Source organism: Gymnoscopelus braueri, assembly GCF_963280865.1.
Source record: "Gymnoscopelus braueri genome assembly, chromosome: 2".
Classification (NCBI taxonomy): domain Eukaryota; kingdom Metazoa; phylum Chordata; class Actinopteri; order Myctophiformes; family Myctophidae; genus Gymnoscopelus; species Gymnoscopelus braueri.
In genome coordinates, this window is record NC_137604.1 from 15811523 (window position 1) to 15825686 (window position 14164).

General features: G+C 42.0%; 2 protein-coding genes across 2 annotated transcripts; one reads left to right on the forward strand and one right to left on the reverse strand.

The window, feature by feature from the left end:
• Nucleotides 1–1576: 1576 nt before the first annotated feature.
• Nucleotides 1577–5961, forward strand: LOC308074436 (uncharacterized protein). Its single transcript, XM_080413879.1, has 4 exons — nt 1577–1667; nt 1805–2113; nt 3035–3144; nt 4534–5961. The coding sequence occupies exons 1-4, from the start codon at nt 1613–1615 to the stop codon at nt 4816–4818; spliced, it is 759 nt and encodes a 252-aa protein (XP_080270005.1). The 5' UTR covers nt 1577–1612; the 3' UTR covers nt 4819–5961.
• Nucleotides 5962–6278: 317 nt separating this feature from the next.
• LOC308094436 (P2Y purinoceptor 12-like) lies at nt 6279–13046 on the reverse strand (the record flags this gene model as incomplete). Its single annotated transcript, XM_080441088.1, has 4 exons — nt 12955–13046; nt 7853–8054; nt 7367–7756; nt 6279–6773 (listed from the first exon to the last, which is right to left on the reverse strand). The coding sequence occupies exons 2-4, from the start codon at nt 8033–8035 to the stop codon at nt 6279–6281; spliced, it is 1068 nt and encodes a 355-aa protein (XP_080297214.1). The 5' UTR covers nt 8036–8054; nt 12955–13046.
• Between the last annotated feature and the right edge of the window lie 1118 nt (nt 13047–14164).

Sequence of the window (14164 nt, forward strand, 5' to 3'; positions counted from 1 at the left end):
TGGAAGCCAATTACGGCCAAGCGGTATGGACTATCAAAACTCAATTAAGATTAGCCACGCTTATTCTTATTTTCTCTGGCCAAATGTCCGGGGGGAAGAAACAATTTAGCAATCCACTGCCAGCTGCACCTTGGTACTAGCTATACTGAAATGTTGGAGTTGTTAGATTTAGAATTCTATAAGCCTGGAAGCTTTACTGACACATCTGTCAAATCATTTATGTCCTGGATGGTGGGATGCGCTGATGAGCTCGGCTGTCCGCGCAACCATCTGCAATGTTTTGTGGTTGAGGTTGGTACACTTCCCATACCAGGCAGTGATGCAGGATGCTCTCTGTGGTACCTTTGTAGAACCGTTGGGACCCATAAACTTCTTCAGTCACCCGAGGTAACGTGGTGAGGTGAGGTGATGCGTTGCTGTGACAGGTTTGGTTGGAGAGAGAAAATGTGCATGAGGACACAAAGTCACACACACACACACACACACACACACACACACACACACACACACACACACACACACACACACACACACACACACACACACACACACACACACACACACACACACAGACACACAGACACACACACAGACTCAGAGATAGTGTTGAAGTGCAAAGTCAGAGGGAGAGTGAAGAATACCTACGTCTTACAATGTTACCGTTGAAAGGATAGTTGCTGATACTATGATTTTCAGTGACTGTTAATTGTCTATAATAGCTGTTGTTGATACTATGATATTCAGTAAATGTTCAAAGCAATAACTAATTGTATTGGGGGTGAATTGAATTGAAACAAAGAAGAAGTAGAAAGCAGACAGTTTGACTCTTAAGAAAACCAGAGGAAGCGGTAGATGCAATAAAAATACTCCAAGAGGAAGTCTGCACAATGCGAGACACTGTAGAGACAGGACCTTGGGGCTGATTCCTATAGGTTTTTGCGCTTGGTGTCGAGTCTGTAGGGGACTATGGTGTTGAACATTGAGCTGTAATCTATAAACAGTCTTCTCACTGCATGAGTTCCTTTTCTCCTGGTGGGAGAGGGCAGTGTGTAGTGTCTAGGGCAGGAGACAACCTGCAGTCGATCAGCTTTTTCACACGCTTCTCGAGGAATTTGCTCCAAACCCATGCCTAAACTTAAACAAGCTAACAGCGTCTAACAATGACGGAAATGTAATTAAACCACGTCAAACCCACGACCTTAATGCATGTTCAACTGATGCATTTAGTATTTGTGGAGGATAAAAGGAAGAGAGGAACAGTTCATCTATACAGTTATATTTAACACCCTCATAACTCGGTACTCAGAAAATGTGTCACTTTGTGTGTGTGTGTGTGTGTGTGTGTGTGTGTGTGTGTGTGTGTGTGTGTGTGTGTGTGTGTGTGTGTGTGTGTGTGTGTGTGGTGTGTGTGTGCGTGCGCGTGTGAGGGGCTCTAAACAGTTTGTTGAAAGATGGAAGACCAGAGGAAACTGGCTGTAGAGAGACAATAAGAGGAACTGCAGAGACGATTACGAGGACACATATTGTATCACACAGTGATACAACATCTAGCATCACCCGTTTGCATTGAGAAATGGGGAAGGTCAGGGTAAGACGAGACACAAACGTGTGGATGATTATGAACGGCATTGAGATGGCGCTCCTGAATATGGTCATCCTTCTGAGTGGTAAGTACTTCTATGTTATACCGATACCGTATACCTCCCACCCAACACACACTCTCTCTCTCCCTCCCTCAAAACATGAAGTGATTGTTAACAGGAATATCTGGTGACCACTGTCCACCATTGTTTTCTATTGACAGGGTTGTGTGGTGCTGAGTCTCGAGATGTGAGAGTGGAAGGGGTGCCAGGAAGCGAAGTCACAATCAATTGCTCTCATGCCTGCCCACCTGGTCGTTTGAAATGCTTCTGTAAGGAACCGTGTTCTGATCCTCTCTATAGCCAAGAACTAGGAATAGTTTCAAATGGGAAATACAGCATTCATAATGGAATAAGCAACTCGTTCTTTGTGAGCATTATTGACCTGTCAACCAGTGATTCAGGCTCCTACAGGTGTGGTGGAGGACATGAATGTCACACATTCCATAAAGTACATCTCAACGTTAAAGATGGTGAGTTTACAGTATCTACAGCTATGTCGTTTTTTTTGGTAGGACAACATTGTGTAATAATCTCCCTTTCATAATAGCTTGTCTACAGTTGAGATTACGTTGAGCTTCCCTGTTTGCTGTAGTTTGATGAACCATTTACAGCAGGGGTTCTAAGAGTGGGGTCCGGGGGCCCTTGAAGGGGCTCCAGGGGGTCCCCAGCAAAATTAGTTAATATACTGTAGCATCAAAATCTATTTGACCCATTTAGCCCTATTTTATGCTTCAGCTATTAAAAAATCTGTACAAAAAAAGATCTACAAACTCACAATGTGCCATGATGCAATGCGTTGTGTGCTTGTAAATCGGGGTTTTTTTTCTCTTAAAAAATTTGGAATCTTTTTGATTTTTTTTTTCTTCACAAATCTTCTCTTAGGCCTATGTTGGGCTCATATTTTCAGATGGGGTCTGCGGCCAAATACACAACCTGGGGGTCCTTGACATGAACAGAAGAAAACTACCGCACACCGTCTTCAATTGCAGGAAAATACTTTCATGGGAATATTACAACGTTTCGAAATTATTGTTGTTATTTTTCCATTAAAATCATTTTAAAGCAGACAGTGTGTGCAGAAGTTTTTTCTGTTCGCGTTTGGGCCCCAGCTTGATCTTCTCCTACGCACCTGTCGCCTTTGTAGGTGTACAAACTACTTGCTTTTTGTAGGGATCCTTGACATGAAAATGTTTGAGAACCACTGATTTACAGTAAAGGTGTGGGGTCTGATTAGACTAATATTGACGTGTGCGTGCGTGCGTGCGTGCGTGCGTGCGTGCGTTCGTGCTTGCGTGCTTGCGTGCGTGTGTGTGTGTGTGTGTGTGTGTGTGTGTGTGTGTGAGAGAATCCTAAACAGCAGGTGGACTGAACTTAACCTTCCTCTTTTCCAGGGTTTGAGCTGACACTTGTTGTGTTACTGTGTGAAGTTGCACTGCTGTGTGTGTGTGCTGTCACACATCATCTGCTAGTCAAACACCACAACTCGTGTCAGGACAAAGAGGTTCGTTTAGCTTTGTTTGTGCCAGATTCAGTTTTTTTTTCTTCTTATCAAGTTGTAAAGGATATATTATCTTATTCATTATTATATCATATATTTGTAATCTTTCATTTTTGTGACAAATTTCACCATATAATGACATGCCTAAAATTGGGCCATGTTGACGACAGATCTGGGCCATGTTGAAAAGTGCTTAAAGGGTAAGACCACTTTGGTAGAGGTTTGGGTTGTGTAGTTACCTTGCCATGATGTAACTCCAAAGGTGGGCAAGAAATAAAAAATTATTGCTCCATTGATTAGAAATTGAATGATAATTCAAAATATGCTCCTCATTGACTTACATTGTACGGTAAAACAGCTCTCAAAGTCACTCTTTTAGCACATAAATGAACCCAAACATAGTTGATTCAGACAATATAGAGCATCACCAAACCCAGTACTGTTTGTTTTTTTAATAAAAATGTCAACTTCCTGTTGATTTTACTATTTGAAGATCTGGATCCGGATCCGCGGATCCAGTCCAGGTTTTCTACTTATTAAAAATGGCAAAATCAACAGGAAGTTGACATTTTTATTTAAAAAAAAAACAGTACTGGGTTTGGTGATGTTCTATATTGTCTGAATCAACTTAGTTTGCGTTCGTTTACGTGCTAAAAGAGTGACTTTGAGAGCTGTTTTATCGTACAATGTAAGTCAATGAGGAGCATATTTTGAATTATCAATTTCTAATCAATGGAGCAATTATTTTTTATTTCTTGCCCACCTTTGGAGTTACATCATGGCAAGGTAACTACACAACCCAAAACTCTACCAAAGTGGTCTTGCCCTTTAATTCATAAAGAGGTGGTGCCATGGTTTTGCACTTTTTCTGTTTTTAATGTGTCTATGAGGTTGATAGAACTTTATTAAGCCCCCTGGTGGTGTTTTTATGGTGTTTTATGTCTTCTCTGACTATTTTGAGTTTCTACCTGGAGGCTGAAACCTTGAGGGTCAAACGTGCCAAAAGAAAAGCGCTTTAGTGACATAGTAAAAACATACCCTCCCCCTCATTATCATAACAGAGCAGGTGTGGGCATGAGGAGGAGGAGGGACTAGGACAGGTGGGTGGTGCTAAGGTGGTGGAGGAGGTGCTAAGGTGAGAACCAGGTATACTTAATGAACTGGAGGCGTGTCCACATAAAAACATAATTTTAACAATTTCTGTACACTTTTTTGAAAAAAATCTTCCTCCTAGTTAGTATAACCATAATACCTGATGATTATGTTTAGGGGGGGGGGGGGGGGGAATCACGGCACCCCGTCTATAAGCGTTTCTGAACAATGCCAGCATGGTAATAGCGCAATGTTGACGAATCAGGTTGTTTAGCTCAGACTACCTGTTTTTTCACCCAGATCCAGCGCCGGATGTCATCTGACTATGTTACGATGAGTCCCGCTGGAAGTGTTGGACTTCAGCCTAGCTGTGGTCATGTGCCGTCAGACAAGACAGGAGTAGCAGTGTCAACACCTCCTCCACCACCACCACCACCACCACCACCACCACCTCCACCCACCTTCTCCTCCCAAATCAACCTGATCATTGGCGAGCCTGTGAATGTCAGCATGATGACAGTGCCCAAGTCTCTGCCTGCCGGAAGCCCCCCATCTATCATCACCTCAATTCAACAACCATACTGACAGATCTGGGAGGTACTAAAGGGATATTTGACTTTCAAACATGTTTGGGGTCATTTTAACGTCTACTCTGGCTTTTGTGAGCACCCCAGGCAGTTTTTTTCAGTATTTAGATATTTGATGTTCATTTGATCAGACACGCCCCCTTTCCTATACAAACCCATTGTAACTTCATCCTTGGGTTCTGGTGATTGGTATTGTTATTTCAATTACTTTTTAAAATGAATGAATTAATACATTTTTGTGTTAAATTATTTTCATTTTCCACAAAAAAATCTAAAAAAGTAATTGAACCCCCCCCCCTCCACCCACGCATTAGAAGGACAATATCAGTATCGGTATCACTTCATCACTTTGAGTAGGTTATTTGACTATTCACTTAAACCTCTGATGTCACCACCTCCTAGGCGGCTAACTTTTGCAGCCAGCAGCACTTAAAACTGAAAACAATGGCACCTTATTGGTGTAAATTGTCACGCATTTGCTCATTACATAAAAATACCAGAGCCATTACTTTCCAGACTACCTGAGCAGATGAGATTATAGCCATGCCAGGTGAGCGGTTGTTTGCAGTTGAGTCTGAACTGTCACAGTCCATGACAAGGGACTCTTTGGTGCAGATTGAAGTCTCTTTGCCTTTTGTCGCCATAGAGCTCCCCCTATAGGGCTAAAGGAGAACCAGAGCCAAGCACCCTAGTTCTTACCACCTCTGCATTCTGCCAGTCAAAGTCAGCATCAGCACCACGACTGATTGGACAGTGGACTTCACCTCCACTCTGCATGAGCACAGATCTGAATCAAGGCCTCACACACAGAATCATGAGAAAACAGGCTGTCTGGTGTGCTCTGTAAATTTTTACTTTTCAGGCAGTTGTCCTAAATAAAAGGAATACATTTAATACTTTATTTTCTATTTCCAGCTATACTTTTAAATTTAAAATGCACTGATAAGGTAACTTTGACCAACATTTGCACATATATGAGAGACAGACAGACAGACAGACGAGAGACGAGATAACATGCGAAGGAAACTTGTAACAACAAAGATATTTTTTTTAATATATACTTTATTTTTGTATAATTTCGTTTTTTGAACATGTAGGTCATCTAAGGTAGCACAGTCCAATAAAAAATACTTACAACTCAGAGGTCTTGAACCCTCATTATGTTACGGGCTATTCAGACCGAAAGTCCCCATAAAAGCAAAAAGAATGGGTTCCCAAAATAGAGCAACATCAGGCATTTACTGAGTTTATTAAGGCAATGTTAGTAAATTAATTTACGCAGGATGTTACACTTCATAATCATTGTGAAACGATTGTGAATTGTGGATTATAGCCTACTTAGTTGCACACTGGTGTCACACAAGCCCCTTTTCCACTGGGTTGAACCCGCCTAATTGTGTTTCCACTGAAAATGAATTGGTCTGCTTCTGTGATACATCTGACATGTGTCTGATGGAATCAAGGCATTTTCTGGAGTGGACACGGATCAAAAGTAGCTGAAATTGAGGGATTTCCTCCTGTCACACACTGTGACATCTCTTGCTCCGTTGAAGATGCTGCATCCATAGGGCCTTGTGTAATGGTCTTACAGGTCAGTGTGGCCACCAGTTGTCTCCGGAATTTTTTACAAAGGAATATGTAGATGAGCGAATCCAAACACACACTCGTGGCCGACAGCCACATGGTGATCTCCTTGGCGATGTTAATGGCGTTCACTGCTCTGCAGTCCTTAACTGTGTTTCCGGTTTGATATAAGAGCGCATAGGGAACAAAGACAATGTTCATGGGGACGAAGCAGATAGAAAATACTGCTACCACCACAAAGACTTTTGCTTTGATTCTGTGACTGGTCGCTTTGGAGCTGCTCCTTGAGGCTTTGTAGGACTTGTACACCTTCCTGCTGATGGAGGTGTAGCAGACCACCGTCAGAGCCAGGGTACCCCAGAACACCACCTGGACACACAATACAGCAATAGAACAAGCACAACAAAACACTGAGGTGATCTGTTTGGACCTCACACGCTCTCACTGTCTTTCACCTTTGGTTAGTTAAGAGCAAGGGTACAACAACTGTTGGGGAGGAACCAAACTTCACAGGAATTATGTGTTGGGTCATGGAATTGTGTACAGCAACATTACAATGCAATGCTTTTAGTTTTTGGGGCAGCAGTGGCCTAAAAGTTAGAGGTACGCGCTTGTGGCTGGAAGGTTCCTGGTTTGATTCCCTGGATTGGAAGGTAAAATCATGGGTGGGGAAGTGTTTGGCCACCAGCGGTGAGTGGTGATCACTTTGGCTTATCTGAGTGCACAAAATAATGCTTTATTCCTTTCTTTAGCTTTTAATTCTGAAAACATGGCTGTTTGGCAGCAGTCAAACAATTAATTGTCAATTAATTATTATGAATAAAAGCAAGCATGATAGGGTCATTGCTGAAAAGGTTAGAGTGAAGTAACAAATTACTTTCCCCTGAATATGGCAAACAGTAATACAGTAAATCACAATAGTTGCATTTAGACTATTACAGTGCAACATTTGGATGTGTTACCTGACAGACGTATTTGGATCCCGCATACATGATCAGACCAAACTCGCTCTTCAGGGACATGCATGGCGGTCTATCTCCCGGGAGCTGTGGTGGCTTGTTAGTCAGGATGATGTTTGCCAGCGCTAGAGATAACATCACCACCCAAACAGTTGCACTCAACCCCTGACCAACCCTGACCTTCTGCAGAGCATATTTCCTAAATGGCCGGACTATCTTCAGGTAGCGGTCCAAGCTGATGAGGCCCAGAAAGAGAATGCTGATGTACATGGAGAGGTAGAACAGAATGGCTGAGTATCGACAGTAGATGACACGCAGGTGCCAGGAGCCCACACCAGCGTCATTCAGAACCTTCACAGGGATGGTCAGAGTCATAAGTATGTCAGCCACCACCTATTGGTGAAGAATCATATTATTAATCACTTTGTCGTGTTTTTTCAATATTTCTGCACTGATAAATATATTGCCAGCACAAATCCCTTCACTCACCATATTCTTTAGATAGACCACAAATGTGGAGGCAGTTGGGATGTTGAAGAAGATCCATGCAGCCAGGCTGTTCAGTGCCAAGGACACCAGAAAGAGGATACTATACAGACAAGGAGTAACCACTGCGGTCACAATGGGATCTTTAATGCACTCGGTGGAGTTGCTGGATAGTGTTGCGTTCATCTTCACAACCTTGGTGGGCCTTGAGAGTGGAAAGGAGGTCAGAGATGAAAAGAAAGATGATGGAGAAAAAAAAGATTGGTGAGCAATTGGGTGGCAATACACAACTGACTATGTCATTTTCAGTTTAGTTTCAAATTATACATTTATTGTTGTGCAGCAACAATTGCCGATCTATGCATCAAACATAGTCAACAAAAAAACAACTGCAATAAATACAATTCTTTTCAAATATTACTCATTTTATTTATTTGTGCCGTAACATCATATTCAACTGTTGCTGCACTTGTGTGGCCATCCAGTGCGCAAGCATGGATGGCCGCAGCAGTAACAGACAACGACATTGTGTTAGCCACAAATAATGAGAAATTGACGTTGACAAGTGCTTTACTAGTAGCCTATAATGTATTTTAGGAACTTGAATAGGAACTTAAATATAGCCCACGGGACAATATAAATGTATACAAAAGCAAACTGTTGTAATTAGGATATTTTAGGGTTTCCTACATTTCTCAAATTAGGTGTTCAGAGGAGCTCCAGGCACATGCAACACATACGTAGTAGTAAACCAGTGTTGCCTGATTACCTTCATAGCAGAAAGTGCCCTTTTTATGTCTACATAATTCCCTCATTCATATCTCTCCTGCCTTGCTATCATTCAAAACAAAGGCTATAGGCCATGTCGTTTTGTTTCCCCCTCCTCATAAGTCCGGTTTTAGCAAAAGAAAAGAAAAGACAAATTAACTGGCTTGTTCAACTCAAAAGTATCATGATGAGTGCCAACCCAAGATCAGATCAGATCTCAGATATTGTTTCTGGAAAAAAAAATGTTTTTTTAGACAAAACATAAAACACATACACACAAATATAGCTCAGGTCCCTAGATATGTTATTTGCATTTACACGTATTTTGGTCCATGGGGGTATAAACAGCATTCAGCAGATCTATAAATGTATATAACATTGCAGATAGTTAGTGTCGTACGTCAGTCACCAATGTTAATCGTCAGAGTTACAGAAAGGAGACAGAAATTAAACTTAAACATAAACATAAACCCTGAATGAACATAAACATAACCCTGAAAATGACAACCAGTTGTCTTCATACCACCCTAAAACAAATTTAGTGGTTTCTCCCAGATTCTAGAGAACAGGTGCACTCTTTCATTAATACGGTATCTCAATTTCTCTAGAGTGGCAGCATCGGATATGGTTTTCAAGGTACCATGGACTGGGTCAGGGAGAGGTTGAATAATGTGGGGAATACTGGTGCCAGGAGATCAGCGCAGGACTCGATGACTCGCCTAGAGATGCCCTCTAATTTCCTGATATTCACCCTAGCACTCTCCTCCTCGCATCCTGCTCAGAGAGGTTGAGCGTGTTTACTGCTGCAGGATTGGAACACGCCCTTTCAACAATGGCTGCCTGGTCAACCATGCCAGCTGACAGGTTTGCACTCATGGTGTTAGCCTTGAGACTTGTGTAGAATATATTACGATCGTTCTACCTAGTTTCTGGTTAGGGAAAAAAAAAGTAACTTAACCAGTGTTGCTATAGCCTCGATCTCCAGGCTTTTATTTTCCTTCACGTTTTGCTCAAAAAGAAAGCCTGGACCAAGCTGTTGAAATTTCTGGCATAGGAAGTGGGAGTCAACCTTTCATTTCCCCAACCAACCAGAGTGCAGTGGGCGTCGCTCCAAATGTTGTGACGTCAGGGCTCTCAATGTTGCACATTGGGGGAGGAGGAGAGGCGCGGGGCGGGGCGGGGGCGGGCGCACAGATCGGTGAACCAATTGTTTTCACCGGTTGTTTTCACCGGAGATTTTGAATCCGCCCCTCTAGACCAGATATCAGACGCGCTGGGGCAGGCTAGTGTTGCTATGACGCTCGGTACGACTGGGGGCACTTACCACGCCCCAAACCCAATACATTTGTAAGTTAAGTTCCGAGAGGAGTTCTGAAATTCCGTCCGTCCGTGTGTGTGTCCGTCTGTGAGCAGCTAATCTCTGGCACTTGACGGATCAGCGTGAAACTGTGCACGCACACTTCCTGGAGACCAAGGAAAAACCTCTGCCCCAAACTTTTCACATCGGCCTGTTATAGTGCCACCAAGAGTTTTGCAAAACACATTTATTTATATTACTCATACAGATTTTGTCCAAACATCACGCAAATCGGTACACATGACCTCTATCATGTGATCAAGATGGATCCGTCCGATTTTTCATATTCCATCCTGATTGGCTAAGATTGGCTTCCAAAGTTTGCAGGAGTGGACCATTTTGAACAAAATGCCTCAAATCATGAACGCAGCGCCCGATTGCCACACAGTTCCACTAGGCCAAGGACGAAATACCACCCTACATTTTTGTTTCACGTTTTGGCCTATAACTCTTGAACCGCAGGTCATACAATCAAAATTCTTTTTTACCCTGGATTCCTTGGAGCATTACGCAACCTGACAATACCTGACAATATTAACGCCATTTTGTGTTTCTTTGCAAAATACAGTTTCTGCTACTACTCCTACCGATTTTGTCCAAACACCTTATCTCTGTTGTCATTTGATCAAGATGTATCTGTCAGATGTTTTGGATTCTCCATTCACCAAATTGTTTTTCAAATCGGCCTGTTATAGCGCCACCATGAGACAGATTTTTGTTACAGATGTTTTGTTACTACTCCTACAGATTTTGTAGCCTGGTAAACCCTCCCTCCAGAAATCTCATTTGTATTTTATTTCAGGAGTGAGTCTGGCATGAGGGCCTGTTTGGCTTTTTGGCTGTGGGCTGGAGCTGGGCGGGAGTAATGAAGCTTTGATGTCCAAGTGGCCCTTTGATGTCCAATTAAGCCACTTTAGGCTGCAGTGATTATCACCAGGAGCAATTGGTTTGTCTTTGATGTTAACGAGCAGCTTGTATGAAAGGTGTATTGATTAATGATGTGTGAACCACTCGGGTTCCACCTGATTGGCCTACCTCCGCTGTCAATCACAAAACAATGAGCGAGGACGCTGATTGGAGAGTCCATTTGTTGGACGAGCAAGAAACGCCCAGATAAGCCTTCAGGCCAGACTCACTCCTGAAATCAAATGGAAATGAGAATTCCGGAGGGAGGGGCTTTACCAGGCTACAGATTTTGTCCAAACCTCACGAAATCGGTATACATTATCTCTGTAGTCATGTGATCAAGACTTATCTGTGACATTTCTCATATTCCATTCCGATTGACTATATTGGCTTCCAAAGTTTGCAGGTGTGGCCCGTTTTGCACGAAATGCGACACATCATGAACGCAGCACCCGATTGCCATGACACTTTGAAAACACATTCCCTCAAAGCCAAGGAAGAACCTCCACCCCAAATCTTTCAAATCTCCTCATGGTGGCGCTACAACAGCCCACTTCACATTTTGGCCTATAACTCTTGAACCATAGGTTGTACAATCTCACAGAATTGGACAGGCAACCCAGCCTGGCGGAGACCTCTGCTCCGAGGAGAACACTTTCAGTTGCACAATTTGCATATTCTAGTGGCTTTAAGGTTCTTGTTGAACTGTGCACTACTTTAAAGCACAATTTAATGTTTTTTCTCCTTATTTTGTCTGCATTCAGGAGCTTATTTTTTCATATATTTTAATAGTTTAAGCTCAGTTTGGAAGTTTTCCCTCACTGTTCTTTATATTTGAAATTCTATTTGGTAAAATACTGATAAAACCCCAAACCTGGTTGGGTCATGTGACGAGGACAGGAATGTACAGTATGTTCATCACGGATCATGTCAAAGAGCCACACATATAAATATATATCTGTAATCAAGGCCCATAATTACAGATATCTTAAGGCTGTAATTAAGGCCTGTAATTAAGGCCCGTAATTAAGGGTCATATACAGTAAACACAACAAAAAACAATGGACGTGATCTATTTGGGGAGTTGTATAATGATCCAAGGACTCCAGGGGGGAAATATTTGTTATTGTATGACCTAGTCTCAAGGGTTATAGGCCAAAACGGGATTTGGCCTGTTACTGTATAACCCCACAATGAGGCCAATTTGAAATATGTAGGGTGGCATTTCTTCCTTGGCCTACTGGGAATGTGAGTGCAAAGTTTCACCACAATTGGACATTGCAAAGATTTGGACCAGAGGTTCTTCCTTGGCCTCCTGGGAGTGTGTGTGCAAAGTGTCACACTGACTAAGAGAATGGAATAAGGGTAACCGTGGGATAGGAATAGATCAGTGATTCTCAACTTTTTTTGAGCTCTGGACCACTCACATTTTTCAGTTAAATAATGCCTGGCCTTGATCTAATTTGTTGCACATAGTATCGTGCAACAAATTAAATTAAGCCCTTAACAGTCATTATTTAATTGCAAGCTTTCCACACCACACCTATTAATTCAAATATTTTCTTCACTTTATTTTAATACATTTAACAAAGGTATTTTATTTATGTATTTACATTTTTTAACATTTTCACATGGACCACCTGCAGGCCTAATTATGCCATGGACCACTTGTAGTCCGTGGACTATTGGTTGAGAAACAGTTTGGATGCGTAGACATGGGATGCATAGCAAGTGTTACCAAAGCACTAATCTTAGTCCATATCCCCACCCAACACAATAGTGGTCCCCAGGTTGATTCTTAGTCAGGGTGGTGGTCCCTGGTTCACAATCAGTTGAAAACCCCTGTACATAGACGATTCGATCATTTCATTTAGATACAGCTGTAGACGGCAAACGTTTTGAAATTATCTGAAAGTATCAACAATTTCACAGTCTAATTTACATTTGGAAAATATAGACAAAATGTCACCTACTGACCAATGAATGAATGCTGTTGTTAACATCAATATTAAAGCAGACCATCAATATTATATTGTGGACATGTCACTAAAAGACAAGAGGTTGTGTCTCTTACCTGCTTCAATATTGAAATCCTAATGTAGGTCTGGAGAGACAGAGGAATTATGAAGACAGGCTATGAAGCTTCATCAACAAGGACCAGCTCACTGATACATCTCTGGGGTCTCCCTGTAAACTTATACTGTACAATACATTATACAGTCTGCAAATCATTTGATGGGCATTGGAGGGAGCCAGAGATCTCTCTCTCTCTCTCTCTCTCTCTCTCTCTCTCTCTCTCTCTCTCTCTCTCTCTCTCTCTCTCTCTCTCTCTCTCTCTGTTGTTTACAAGAATTGAAGATATTTCTTGTAAATGTGAGAGAATGAACTACATAATTCTGAGACCAGTAGCCTAATGGCTCATGTTCTGTTCTGCCCATCAGTGGACCACAGGTGGTCTGTGAAGGTATTGCATGATGTGGTCCCTGACCTTTAGTCATGTAGAAAGTGAAAGTGAATATTTTCTTTCGAGGAACAGCTGCACTAAATGACCTGGTGACGATGATGATGGGTCAATGTTGTCAGTTTCTGGAAAGTTGGCAGTCAAGAAATTCCACAGAAAATCTCAAGAAGGGGAGGTGTACCGGATTGCCTGATTGAGTCATCATCATTAGAAAATGTGCCCATATAATCACATGTGCCTGCTCACTCATACATAAGATACAAATCACTATATCAGTTAACATGAGTTTAGTGGAAGGTTGGATAAAGTAAGATAATGGAATAAGGGTAACCGTTGGATAGGAATAGATCAGTGGTTCTCAACCTTTTTTTCTTTTAGCTTGCTGGACCAATCACATAATTCAGTTAAATAATGCCTGGGCTTGATCTAATTGGTTGCACATAGTATTGTGCAACAAATTAAATGAAGCCCTAAACAGTCATTATTTAATTGCAAGCTTTTTCTCCCACACCACACCTATTAATTCAAATATTTTCTTACATTTGATGGACTTATTAAATATTATTTTAATACATTTAACAACAGTATTTTATTTATGTATTTACATTTTAGAACATTTTCACATGGACCACCTGCAGGCCTAATTATGCCATGGACCACTTGTAGTCCGTGGACTATTGGTTGAGAAACAGTGGGATGCGTGTTACCAAAGCACAGTAAGCACTAATCTTAGTCCATATCCCCACCCAACACAACAGTGGTCGGGGTCCCCAGGTTGATTCTTAGTCAGGGGGGTGGTGCCTCCCTGTTTCAAAATCTGTTG

Bases quoted from the DNA above. Each gene is read 5' to 3' on its own strand.
- LOC308074436 (XM_080413879.1), top strand. From the start codon at position 1,613: ATGATTATGAACGGCATTGAGATGGCGCTCCTGAATATGGTCATCCTT. The intron at 1,668-1,804 runs GTAAGTACTTCT...TTCTATTGACAG, and splicing joins TATGGTCATCCTTCTGAGTG to GGTTGTGTGGTGCTGAGTCT. The intron at 2,114-3,034 runs GTGAGTTTACAG...CCTCTTTTCCAG, and splicing joins ACATCTCAACGTTAAAGATG to GGTTTGAGCTGACACTTGTT.